We start from the raw sequence: 14,101 nt of genomic DNA, 5'->3' as shown, positions 1-14,101 counted from the left end.
TGTACTCTGCCTGCACTCTGCACGTGGTGCCTTTTCTGATCAGTAGGCAGCCTTTGATGGACACTCCGATCAGCTGTGCTGTGGTTCTTGAATCTGGAGCAACTCTGCTCAGTCTCTGGAATGTCTTTTCTGCTGTGTGGAGGGTGGACTCTTGGAAGGTGGGAGAACCTGGGAGCCAATTGCTCCTTCTGTGTCCCTCCTGCCCTCTTGCTTCAACCCCATCCTTTACCCCTACTTCAGAGGTTTCTGCTCATCCTGTGAATGCCTCTTGGGGAAATGGCTGACCCCGGGAGCATCTTGTCTCACCAGAAACTGAAGCTGTCCAGGACAACCAGGGTTGGGCAAAGGGCACAGAGGCCCCCTTGAAAAGCTAAAGGAGTTCTGGTCTGTAGTCACAGAGGGTAGCTGTGCAGGGGCCAGGAGCAGGATTTGGCAGTGAGGATGGGAAGCTGAAGAAGGCCAAGTCTTAGCTTCGGTGTACCTATGCAGAGTCAGGCCCTAAATGGGAAGGAGGGACACCTCAGGTTGTCTGAAGTTTGGGCTGGTAGGACTCGCTCCTTCTTTCTGGAGACACCAGCCTCCCTATCTGAAGCCCATGCAGAAGTCTTAGGGGTGATGCCCAGCATGTCTATACATGCTCTCTTTAAGAATGGCCCTTCTGTCTACTAGACGTATAACTAGTGTCCAGTCTCAGCCAGGGCAACCTAGGAAGGGAGAGCCCCGCTAACGGAGGGGATGAATTACTGACAGTGGGGCTGGGACTTGACTGATACAAACCAGCAGGAATGAGAAGAACAGGCCTGGGGATGAACTTGATGGTGCTTGACCCTGCATGTAGACAAGATGGGAATGGTGTGTGCCTGTGTGAGTGTATTCATGAGTGTAGACAGGATGAAGATGGTGCATGTTCATGTGTGTGCATGCATATATAGATAGGATGGAGGGAGGAATATAGTGTGTGTGTGTGTGTGTGTGTGTGTGTGTGTGTGTATGCAAACTCGAAGGCAAGATAAGGAAGAGTTTGTCTTTTTGTGGAGCTCACCCATGATTTGGTTTCTTAGCCCTGGGAAGGGCTCCTGGAGCCATTACTGGGGTAGCTCCTGGAATCCTAGGAAAGAGCAGCCCACTTTCAATGACTGATGATGCCAGAATTGCCATGAGCAATTCAGAAAGAGACTGAAAGGCTCAGTGAAGTGGATGTCAGAATGCATCCATGACATAAGACGTAGGACCCACCAGCTGCCCACGCACTTGCATACCTAGAAGACGCTCACTTCACTGACACAAAGAGGACTGCTCTAGTTTGGGGTCAGGGGACCATTAGTATTGCTGAGACTCTCTGGGGTTGCTGTCCTCTGTGGGTCAGGAATGGTGATAGGAGATGCGGTTCCAGGACACGCTGCCCGGTATCACTGGGGCTAATAGGATTCCAGAATTCTGGACTAGCAGAGGCCAGGTGGACAACATTGTCATGAAAAGTAGCAAGGATGGAATGACCTGTGGGGATCTAGATCATGACTTGTTCCCCAGAGCAACACAGATGGGTAGCCAACGTAGGTATTGTTGACAGAAAACTGAGGAAGAAGCATGTACACGGGCCAATGGTTGTGGGCCCCAGGGTGCACATCTTTGCATTGCACGTTTATGTCCACCTGTGAACACCCACTGTGGAGTAGGCACAGAATCAATGAACAGATTGGATCTTCCTGTCTGTGTTAGCCAGCTGGGCCCACGAACATGGCAGCCTCAATGGCAGATATGAGACCAAGCCTGAGCCTGATGTGGGTCCCTCTTGCAAGGGCTGGTTGAGCTCTTGTTGCTGAAGATCCCATCTGTTAGCAGCAGCGAGCTGAGCCCGTGTTACTACACTCCCCTAGCTTCAAATAGACCATCCAACAAGTGAAAGGCAATGTAACTTCAAGAAAAAGTGAAGATCACCAGAAATGGTAAACACAAAATAATATATTATATATGATATATAAGTGTTTAAGGCAAAAGTTATAAAACTGTATGATGGCTTTTTAATTAATGTAGACAAAATATATATGATAACAGCACAAGGATGAATGGGAAGAAGTTAAATGGAACCATATCATTCCAAGATTCCTTTATTTTACATGAAATCGTACATTAACTAACTCTAAGTAGGTTGTAAATTGCAATAGATGTATAATATAATCTCCATAGCAAACACGAAAAATTCATGCAAAATTTAGCTAAACAGACAATGGCAGGAGAGTTCCAGTTTCTGGTCCAACATGTAAGGAGCTTGGAAATCATCACTCTTGTCCTCTCAAATGCACAGACTGAAAATCAATGTCTCTTCTTGGATTCATCAGATAATTGAGGCCACAGAGAAAATTGCTACCTCTCAAATTAGAAAGATGAATATGAGTATAAACCTAACAAAATAGGTACAAGCCCTATATGAGGAAAACTATAAAAGTCGAATGAAAGAAACCAAAGAGGATCTAAATAAATGGGAAGGTCTTCCATGTTCATGAATAGGGAGGCTCAGAATTGTCAGGATAATAGTTCTTTCCCACTCGATCTATGAATTCAGTACAATCCCAATCCAAATACCAGCAAAAGGATTCAGTGAAGATGGCAGAACAGGAAGCACCAGAAATCTGTTCCCCAACCTAGAAAACTATTTATTGCACTGGCAGAATCTATCTAATGTAACTATTTTGGAATTCTGGAGCTGATTAAAGACTTTCAGCTTCCAGGGGAAGGCTTGGATGATAGACTGCAGTAAATTTCAGTCAATTTCAGCTCTCAGCAGAATAGCAGCTACCTGTGCACCCCTCCTGGGACATGTGGGAGGCATCTGTGTATGTGTTCCTGGAGCAGTCTGCACACAGTTTGCAGAAGCCAGGGTGGCCAAAAGCACCCTGTCTTCCAAATATCAGGAACCTGTGCTCTGATTTACCCCTGGCAGCTTCAGATGACAGAGGTGTAGACAAAGAGGTGGGCAGCCATTGTTGCACCTCTCCCATTGTTGCAAGCCCCTCCCCTCCAGTCGAAGTAACTATGAGACTTAAAGGGCCAGCACCCTCCTGCCTTCATTTTGCTCCCTTTCATCTTTTGGGAGCTAGATAGTAAAGACTAGGATATTCAAATGCAACTTCGGATACAGAGAAAATTAGAAAGTGATGGCAGATGCCCAGGGAAAGGCACAGATTCAGAAAAGACCGGACAAGACCTTAAGTTTATGCCTCAGGTTGATCCTTAGCACATCCTGTAACAATACAAAACAAAAAAACATAAACCAAACACAATAACAAGAAAAGGCAAACCCTGGGGAAAGAGAAAGAATATGATTTCCAGAATTACTACATTATTAGATTCAAATGTCTAGTTCTCAACAACAAAAATCACAAAGCAGACAAAGAAAAAGTATGACCCAGTCAAAGGAAAAAATAAATAAATGGAAATAGTCCCTGAAAAGCCCTGATGATGCAGGTCTATTAGAAACTTAAAAATAACTGTCTTAAGAATGCTCACAGAACTAAAGGAAAATGTGGAGAAAAGCAAGAAAATAATATATAAACAAAACAGAAATAACAATAAAGAGACAGGAGACCTAAAAAAAAAAAAAAAGGGAAGGAAAGAAATTCTGTAGCTGAAAGGTATAACAACTAAAATTAAAAATTTACTAGGAGGGATTCAAAAGCAGATTTGAGCAGGCAGAAGAAAATCAGTGACCTTGTAAACAGGACAATGGAAATTAGCAAGTCTGAGAAACAGAAAGAAAAATGATTGAACAAAGTGAACAGAACCCAACAGACAGGTAAAACACCATCGAACGGACCAACATGCACATTGTGGTAGTTGTAGGAAGAGAAGAGGGAGAGAAAAAGGGAAAAAAGAAAGAATAAAAATGTACCAAATGTAATAAAACACATGAATATAAACATCCAAGAAGCTCAATGAACTCTAAGAAGATTAACACAGAGTCCCACAGTGAGACAAATTATAATCAAACATAATGAATAAACAAATTGTGGTATGGTCACACAATGGAATTTTTCTCTGCTATCAGAAGTAGTGGAATTAGACTCACTTAACATGGATGAGTCCCCAGATTCCATTCTGAGTGAAAGAAGCTAGAAATAAAACAGTATACACATTTTGTATACATTCACTTAACTGAATTTCTAGAACAGGCAAAAACGCAGACAGTCCCTATGGTCCTACTTAAAATGTTTCAACTTTATGATGGTGTGAAAGCAATATACATTCAGTAGAAGCCTTACTTTTGAGTACTCAGTGCAACCATTCTGTATTCCACTTTCAGTATTTAATAAATTATGAGATACCAACACTTAAATTTTTTTCTTTTCAACTGTCAACACTGTATTATAAAACAGTCTGTTTTAATTTTGCCCAACTGTAAGCTAATTAAGTGTTCTGAATATGTGTAAGATAGGCTAAGTTATAATGTTTGGTAGTTTATGTGTATTGAATGTAGTTTCGACTTAGAATATTTTCAGTTTAAGATGAGTTTATTGGGATGCAACCCCATTGTAAGTCGAGGAACATCTGTAACGTAAGAAAAAAGTGGATGTCTCTGAGAAAGGCCATGAAGAAATTTTATGGAAGAGTTTTCCTCTACATGTTCTACATGTTGAGAGAGGCTCGGGTTACACGGATGTATCCTTGTGTCAAAATTGGGCATGCTTTTCAATATGTGAGAGGGAAGGAAAAGAAAAAAAGAGAGTACCAGTAAAAGCAAGTTATACATAAAAGGAAATGTTTGGTTTTAGATGGTGCACAACCTCAGGTAACACTGGAACATAGCAATTTCTATCACATCTTGAGGGAAGAAACTGCTGCATAAGAATTCTATACCAAGGCATAAAGATGCCAGACTGTCACTACACAGATGTAAAAATATAGGAATTCAACATCTTGAAATCCTCAAAAAAGTTCCTATTCAAAAATTATGAAAATTATGGAAAGAGGCTGCAGTAAGTTATGATCATGCCACTGCACTGCAGCCTGGGTGACAGAGTGAGACCCCATCTGTTGAAAAAAAGAAAAGAAAGAAAAGAAATGATTTAGCAGGGGGAAAGGCCTAGGGGTGACCAATGAATCATTTCTTAGAGTCCAAAATGACCAATTGCGTAAATTACAGGACAAATATACAAGTTACAAATCATGGTAATTCTATGGAAAATTCGGTTAAGTAGGGTAAGGAAGAATGTGTGATAGCTTTGTCATCTTTTATATCTGGGAATCAAAAGACAAGAACTAAAATAGGAAAGAGTAGTTTACTTTTCAAAAACCAACATTACTCCATTCTTAATATTTTAAAAGTAATCTATTTTCTCAATTTTTTTTTTTTTTTGAGTTGAGTTTCACTCTGTCGCCCAGGCTGGAGTGCAGTGGCACACTCACGGCCACCACAGCCTCAACCTGCTGGGCTCAGGCGATCCTTCCACCTCAGCCTTCCAAGTAGCTGGAACTATAGTTGTGCGCCACTGCACCTGGTTAATTTTTTGATTTAGTGTAGCGATGAGGTCTCGCCAAGTTGCCCAGGCTGGTCTCAAACCCGTGGGCTCAGGCAATCCTTTCATCTCGGTCTCCCAAAGTGCTGGGATTATAGGCGTGAGTCACCGTGTCCGGCCTACTTTCTCAATTTTAAAAGAATATTTTGTGAACTAATACTGCTTATAATAATGAAGAAACATTTATCCAAAATTCTGCATTTTCTTTGGTTTCACTTTAACTTTTCACTTAAATTCAGAAAAGCTACATAACTGCTTTGGGTTAAAGATAGTGATAGAGAATATGACCCTCATGTATGTATGCACTCACTAAATGTTATATGATGATGAGATTTTAAACATTTGAGTTCAATTTCCTAATTCCCCTTAGGCTACATCCTTTTACTGAATCTGAAGAACTTCAAAGGCAATGGTGGGTGAACTGCTGGTGCCTGAGCATGAATTGACGTGAGGTCACCTGTTCTGGTGTTCATTATCTCATGTAGCAGCCAAGAACAAGCCAGGTTCCCTCAAGGCTGCTCTTGCTTTAGCGTGGCATGGCTGGTTTTACTAGCCTCAGCCTGCTAACGTGTCTTTTAAACACTCTGTGCGAAGTGCATGTAAAGCTGCACCTAGTCACGCGTGTCTCTGTGACAAGCAGTGGTGTGAGAGGTCCTAGAGCACCATGTTTATCTGGATATTTGGCAGACACTTCCTTGAAAGGAACAAACTGAGACTGGCCATTCAAGGAGAAAACACTCAGTAAAATGCTAGCAATCATTAAGTTTGAGATTTCACACATAAAGTTTTGGAAAACTTGTATTTGCCACAGTGAGGATCAAACTCATTAAAGACTTCTGACAAGACTGGTGGCGATATAACAAATGATTCTGGTATTGAATAATGAACTACATTGACATTTAAATATCTATATAACTCAGTGAACTGTTATTAGCCAAACAATAATGCAGATTTACAGAATCACATCTGGGTTAAAGATCTAGATGCAAGACAGATCGGGGGTTTTATTGCATCATGGCATGAAAATTCATTGACACAATTTCAGATTCCACATTGCAACTAATCTTTTTTAAAAATAACTTTAATTTTGAAATAGTTTAAGACTCACAAGAAGTTGTAAAAATAATAAAGAGGGTTCCATGACCCTTCACTTGGCTTTCCCTAGTGACCATATCTTACATAGCCACAGAACATTGTCAAAACCAGCAAAATGATTTGGGTACAATCCTCAGTAGAATTTCACCAATTTTTACATGCACTCATTTCTCTTCTTTTTATCCAACTGAACTTTAAGAAACTACCATTTGTCCAGGTCTGGTGTTGGTATCAAGAAGTTCCATAATGACCAGAAAAATGACATGAAAATACTCCTCCTTGTACCAACTACATACCTGTGTGAGGTTTCTTTTCTTCTTATACTTCAACCAAGCACACATAACAACAGATTAAATACAGAATCCAATTGTCTTCAATTAAGCCAGACATTAAAGAGATTTGCAAAAATGTTAAACAATGTTGTCCTTCTTACAAAGTATTTTTGTTGGGAAATAAAGCAATTTTTCTTTAAAATGTTACATCTATATGCCACAAACCTAAGATCCTTGGAGCCGTCCATGGTCTCGAGGATTGTGAGAGCCCTGAGCTCCCTGAGGAGACCTTAGTCTCAGCTGTGCCACCTCCTGGAGCTCCTGTGCTCTCTGACAGAGGCGACATTCACATTCGTTCATTTAAACACACATATTTGGGTCATGTCATAATTTATCCAGAGAAAATGAAAAGTTCAGAAGTTTCTGGAGTGGCTGTCAATAGGGAAAATATGATGCAAACTCTAAGTATTTTAAAGTGACCTTTCATTAAACTACTTACTATTTAATCTGAAATCAGGAACAGCAGTTAAAAAAATTATTCATCAATTTTGTAGAATTCATATCTTTCTTTTTTGAATGATATTGCATTAAACAGATTTTTCCACATTCGAATTCATGAGTAAACAGACTTTAAAAATATATTATTTTCCTAGTGTCCAGATTAGTTTAAGTCTCTGTGAGTCTGGTTTGATCCATGGCTGTGAAGAATACACAGATAGCAGCTGTAATGAGAAGATGCATTCCCTCATAGAGAAGTTTTGGAGAAAATACGCTCCATATAAATAAATGATAACGCAGGGATGTCACCAAAATGATGTATGTAGAAACTGGAATAGAACAAATCAACGCGTAGCAGAAGCAAGCATGACTCAGTGCTGAACCACTGTTAATAAAAAAAAATGTATTAGCATATGGCACTTATGTATCATGTGAGACAGAACATATATGTAACCAACTTCTACTCCGAGAAGGATTATGGTAATTCTTGCCCCTGGACCAGAGGGCATCACGTTTTCCATCAGCATACTCATTCAGTCACTAAGATACAGAATTAGGCATTCCTCCAGATGCCCTAGGGAAAAACCAGTCCCTGCTCTCAGGGAGACTACATTCTAATGAAGGAGACAGGAAAAACCAGATAAATATGTAACATGTCAGGAAATGATAAATTCTAAGAAGAAAAATAAAGCAGAGTAGCTGGAAGAGTGGTGGGTGAGCTCTCTAGAAATGCTTCTAAAACCTGGCTGTAAGAAAAATGACCTATGTTGTTTGCTGGCCATATCTCTTTGGGACCTCTCCCACACAGAAATCTGGATGTGGTCGGTCTAGGGGGGATAGGAGTCTGCACTCTATTAGGCTAATAGGCACTGAGGTGCCCAAGGAGACAACAGCTGCAGATGCAGCTCTGACTGCTTTTCAGGACCACAACAGTCTACACAGTATATCTGAAAAATGTTCCCTCAAATTTTGCATGTTTATTTAAAAATTTTATCCATGTACTACTATATCACATATATTATGAAATTAAACGATGGAAAAATCACAAAAGGATGATGTACAGATAAATATAAGTTCTGAACTTTTCTTCTGCTGTCCAGTGAAGTATCTTGCCAGTCTGGTCTGGTCTGGGGACATTGGCCCAAAGTGTTTGCTAAGCAAATTAACAATGAACAGCATTCATGAAATGAGAACCACCCCTCACAGCATATTAATGTTCTCCTGTTGTTTTCAAAGTGTTTTAATAAATTTTGCACATAAATCTATTCCTTAAAGCAACTTCCTGTGAATCTATGATTATTTCAAATTACAAATTCCCTGTAATCCCAGCTACTTGGGAAGCTGAGGCAGGAAGACTGTGTGGGCCCGAGTTCAAGGTTGCAGTGAGCTATGATCATGCCACTGCACTCCAACCTGGATGACAGAATGAGACTCCATCTCAAAAAGAAAAATGACAAATTCCATTATTTGGGCATCTCCCACACCTCATCTATGATCTCTGATCAGTCACAAGTCTTGTCTGAAGGGCTACAGGGTACCCCAAGAATCTTTGGAAGACAGGGTTTTCAGGATCTCAATCCAGGTTCTGGCTTTGTCACCTCGTCTTAAAAGCTGTGATGAGTCTGTGTGTGGTCTTGCCACTGAGGTCAGTGCTGCCTGGTCTCCCTAAAGCATGGCCTCATGTGAGCACTGTAGCGGACAAAGGTGTAGACAGGGATTACCAATAATAAAGCAGGGCCCCTCCAGGAGCTCAGTATGGGCCAGCGTGAGCACCTCCACCACAGCAAATGGTTCCTACATTTCAGAAGTGTGCGTACTATGAAGGGCCTGGACACAGGACGTGAGTAGTGAGGTACTCCTTGTGGAGACGGTAAATGCTCGGAGCAGAGCAACAAGGGTGTGTATCTAGATGCGGGTGCACATGCGTGCTCTGTAAAGGGGCTCCTTAGTCCTGTTGCCTACTGTCCCCACCAGGTGCCACCTTAGGACATCCTCTCCTCCACTGCTCACTCTCCAGCAAAGAGTACCAATAGCCACTGAGAGGCTGAAGGATGGGGCTGTGCCAGGTGACTGGCACCCCAACCTTCCAGCAGTTGTCCAGCGGACAGCTTGAGTTGACCCCCTCCACAGCCTCACCTTGGATATTCACTGGCTCCTCATCTCTGGCTAGTGCATCCCCTCCTTCTTCTCTCCTGCCAGGTTCTCCCATCACTCTGTCACCCAAATGTGCTCTTGCCTGAACACAAAGATCTTGTGTTTTTCCTTCGTTTCATGTCACACCATGCTCCTGGGATGGGTTCTCATGCCTGCACCAGTCAGTATCTGGCCTACAGGTAGAGGACTCCACAGTGAGCTAGACCCCGAGGGATCACTTGGTTGCAGTCCCTGGAAACAGCAAATAGAAGGTAAATACTCAGCACAAGGCTGTGTGACTAAACAAGCCATGGGCCCCAGGGCGCTGGCTGTCCCTCTCCTGGTAAGTGTAAATGGGTGGGTGTCTGTAGTGTGTCTCCATCTCTCCAGACAGCACATGGGGAGGTGGGGCTTTGATACAGCATTACCCTTGCCCTGCACTTCGGCTTAACATAGAACTTCGAATGTAGAGCAAAGGGAAGATGGCGGCATAGCCAATTAGACTGGGTGAGTCCCTGTGTGTGTGAGTTATAGACGATTCTGCAAGTGTGTCTGTATGTAAGTGGACATGTGAGGGGCTGACTGAGCGGGGACTCGAGAGCAAGTAGCCAAGGCTCTCCTGGTGAAGCCGACAGTGCTGCGGTCATTCTCCTTGGACCCTAGTGCTTCCTGGAGTGCAGAAGCTGAGCACCATTTTTCTAAAATCAGCAGAGCTTTTCCTGGCAAGAAGCCATCCGAGTGACTGCTGCTCCTATTGTGGTGCCGGGCCAGAAGCTGGCAGTAAGGGCCACAGAAGGAGTATGGCGAGGGAGCCAGAGACAGAGCCCCAAGGATGCAGCGAGCCACCCCGAGCCTGGACTCACTGCTGCCACTGTCAGCACCAGGCTGGGCTGCAGGGCTCCACCTCAGGAACCTGAGATCTGGAGACTGTGGTACTTCCTGTGGAGTGAGTTATTTTACCTGATCCCATTTCTGGCAGCAATGGCAACCTGTAGAGAAACTGAGCAATGTTCCTGCTCCAGGGTGGTCTCTGCAGAACAGCAGACCTGCAGCTTGAAACCAGAGGGTGATCTCTGCATTGCATTGGGGCTGTTCTTTGCGACCGCAGTAGGTATTGCCCCCAGCACACAAGCCCTGGTGGCACAAGCCCTGGTGGTTAACAGCAGATGTGGAGCCCAAGAGATTTACCCCTGCCCTGAGCCACCTGCTGGGTGATAGATGCATATAGTGGATCTGATGGAGGAGGCTGGTGAGTGCCTTGCTGATTCATACCCGCCCCTAGCAACGAGGAAAGAGATTGGGAGGACAGGGCAGAGGCCAGAGGTTCCATTTTCCTGTCATGAACTGGATGCCCTGGGAGCTATGACCATGCTGGGAGAGGAAGAAAGGGGAGAGAGCCTGAGAGATGTTGAGTCAAGTTATCTCATCCCCCCACCTTCCTGTGGGCACACCCTGACTATCAATTGCAGGCAGAAATCGGTGAAGATTCTAATATCTTAAGTTTCAACAGGAAGAGGGAACTTGCAGTATTAGACCTGAAGTCACAGAACCTGCAATAAGAGAAAGCCTCCTTTGTCCCCTGCAAAGAGATATACTAAAGCTGAGAACTGTATCAACGGGTTTTTCAAATTTTGATTTATTTGTTTGTCTCATTTGTTTGCTTTGTTTTGTTGTTTATTGGTTGATTTTCTCTTTTCTTTCCTTTCTATTTCTCTCTTTGGTCTTTCTCTATGGTTTTGATTTTGTTTGTTTTTTGTTTGTTGGTTGGTTTTTCTTTTTTCTCTCTCTCTTCTTCTCTCTCTTTTCCCCCTCCTTCTTCCCTCTCTTTTCCCTCTTATACCCTGTCTCAGACTCAGAGGCTACACAAGCATACCCACTGTAAGATCATATTGTGTGGAAATGGAGAGTGAGTCCCAGATGGCCCATTCACCAAACAGCAAGCATTGTGATCTGCCAGTAGGTTCTGAATCCTTGCGGCCCCTCCCACACCCTCAGTAATTGCTCAGAATTGTAAACAGATAGCACAACGCCCCATCCCCAGCCCTATTTTATAACTGAACAAACCAGAAGCCTCGGCTCAGGGAAGGACAGAGGGAGAGCAAATATCAGAAGTGATTGCTTCCCCATTTCCCACTAAGCAATGGAATTAAAGAGAAAGATGAGAGAACTAGTACAAATGAAGAAAAACCAACAAAAAGTAACTGGAAACCTCCAGAGTCCCAGCAAAGAGTCAGTGCCTGAAAGAACATCTACTGGGGCACAAACAATGGCTACCTCCAAGAATGAAGGTAACCAGAAGGTACTTACAGAGATCAGTGAATTGCTGGATAGAATGAATGAAAATCAAGAAATGCAAGGGCTAAAATGAAATGAAATTGTAATAGAGTTGGACAGATTCAAGAAAGCATATTTAGAAAAAACAGAAATAAAGAACTCCATCCAAGAAATAAATAAGCTGACAAGCATGGGAAGAAGAACTGACCAAACAGAAGAAAAAAAATTCAGCTGCAAGTCTAAAATATGGAGTTAACCCAATCTATTGAAAATATAGAAAAAAAAACTTAAGAAGAAACTCTCTAAGAGATGTGTGATTTTATCAAGAAACCAAACCTACATCTGACTGGCATATCTGAAGTAGAAAGAGAAACAGAAAACACCTTGGAACAAATATTCCATGAGGTCATTGAAGAAAACTTTCCTCATCTGTCCAGAGAGATGACTATTCAAGCACAAGAGACATCTCATAAGATGTCAAGACATTTTATGAGAAGACCAACCCCTAGACACAGAATAATTCGTTGACACAAGTTAGGTATAAAAGAAAAAAATCCTCAAGGCAGCAAGGGATATAGGTTAGACTACCTACCAGGGGAGACCAATCAGTATTGCTGTGGGCTTACCTGCAGAAACACTATAGGTCAGAAGGATTGAACCCCAATCTTTAATGTTCTCAAAGATAAACAATTTTAACCAAGAATTTCCTACCCAGCCAAGCTAAGCTTCATCAGTGATGGAGAATTAAAATCTTTTCCAGACATCCAATCACTAAGAGAATATGCTGCCTCCGGACCAGCTCTACAGGAGATGCTTAAAAAGGTGCTGTGCAAAGAAGAAAAAAGAAACAAAAGAAAGACCATATACTTCACAAGATTACAAACAAACACAGAAGCAGCAGAACATACAGCACACCTGCAAAAATGAAAACACAAACATATATTTGGAAAAGCTAAACAAAAACACAACAGCTTTATAAGAGTATTATGACAGGGACAACTCACAATTCAATAACCAGCTTGAATGTGAATGGACTAAATGCATTACTGAAAAGACATAGAATGGCAAACTGGGCTGAAAAAAAAAAAACCACCACAATTCAACAATCTACTGTCTCCAGGAAACACATCTCACCACAAAGGATGCTCACAGACTTAAAGGTAGAGATGGAAAACAAATTTTCAGGTGAATGGACCACAAAAGAAGGCAGGAGTCACAATCTTAATATGACAAAACAACCTTTAAGCTATCAAAAATTTAAAAAGGTACAGAAGGACACTACATAATGATAAAAGGTTCAATCCATCAATAAGAAATATCCTCCCTAAACATATATGCACCCAACACAGGAGCACCAGCTTTTATAAAGCAGCTACTCACTAAACTAGAAAAAGAAAAGACATTAACTCTAACACTATCATAACTGGGGACTTAAATACCCAACTAACAACCCTAGACAAATCATCAAGTCAAAAAAGTTAACAAAAAGATGTAGAACCTCAATTTGGCATTTGACCAAATGGATTTAATAGCTACTGACAGAACATTCCACCCTACAACCACAGAATACACATTCTACTTATCACCACAAGGAATGTACTCCAATATTGACCATATCCTTGGCTATAAATCAAGCATAAACAAATTTTATAAGATCAAAATACTGCCATGCACCTTCTCAGACCACAGTGGAATAAAAATAAATATCAACACCAACAAAATTCTCCCCAAACCCACAAAGACATGGACACTAAACAGAATGATGCCAGACAACTCCTGGGTCATCACAGAAATCAAAACAGAGATTAAAAGATTCCTGGAAACATATGAAAATGAAGAAACATCTTACCAAAACCTCTGGGATGCCATGAAAACAGTAACAAGAGGGGAATTCATATTTCTACGAACACACATCAAGAAAATGGAAAGATCACTAGTTAATAGCCAAACAAATCACCTAAAGAAGCTGGAAAAGCCGGGCTCGGTGGCTCAGCCTGTAATCCCACACCTTGAGAGGCTGAGGTAGTGGATTGCCTGAGCCCGCGGGTTCGAGATCCGCCTGGGAAACTTGGCGAGACCTCATCTTTACAATAAATAAAAAAATTAGCTGGGTGTGGTAGTGCGTGCCTGTAGTTCCAGTTACTTGGAAGGCTGAGGTGGAAGGATCACTGGAGCCCAGCAGGTCGAGGCTGCAGTGGCCACAAGTGGCCACTGCACTCCAGTCTATACAGTCTAGGTGACAGAGTGAGACTCCAACGCAAAAAAAAAAAAGCTGGAAAAACAAGACCACCAAAACGCTAACACTTCAGCAGAAGA

At 42.1% G+C, this 14,101-nt stretch overlaps 1 protein-coding gene across 5 annotated transcripts in view; it reads right to left on the bottom strand.

Annotated features, from left to right (window-relative positions):
• Nucleotides 1-6,332: 6,332 nt before the first annotated feature.
• Nucleotides 6,333-14,101, bottom strand: part of PIGG (phosphatidylinositol glycan anchor biosynthesis class G) — a 51,682-nt gene continuing 43,913 nt past the window's right edge. For 4 of the 5 annotated variants that reach the window (XM_008047947.2, XM_021707500.1, XM_008047946.2 and 1 more), the window contains one exon: nt 6,333-7,763. In XM_008047947.2, coding sequence (XP_008046138.2) covers nt 7,547-7,763 — 217 coding nt within the window. In that variant the 3' untranslated portion in view covers nt 6,333-7,546. The remainder of the gene's footprint in view (nt 7,764-14,101) is intronic. The other variant, XR_002481368.1, reaches the window with a different exon arrangement.

This window comes from Carlito syrichta, unplaced genomic scaffold (genome assembly GCF_000164805.1).
Source record: "Carlito syrichta isolate Samal-C Ts95f unplaced genomic scaffold, Tarsius_syrichta-2.0.1 Scaffold119001, whole genome shotgun sequence".
Taxonomy (NCBI): domain Eukaryota; kingdom Metazoa; phylum Chordata; class Mammalia; order Primates; family Tarsiidae; genus Carlito; species Carlito syrichta.
Note: the sequence above shows the minus strand (reverse complement) of the source record. Positions and strands in the feature narration are given on the sequence as shown.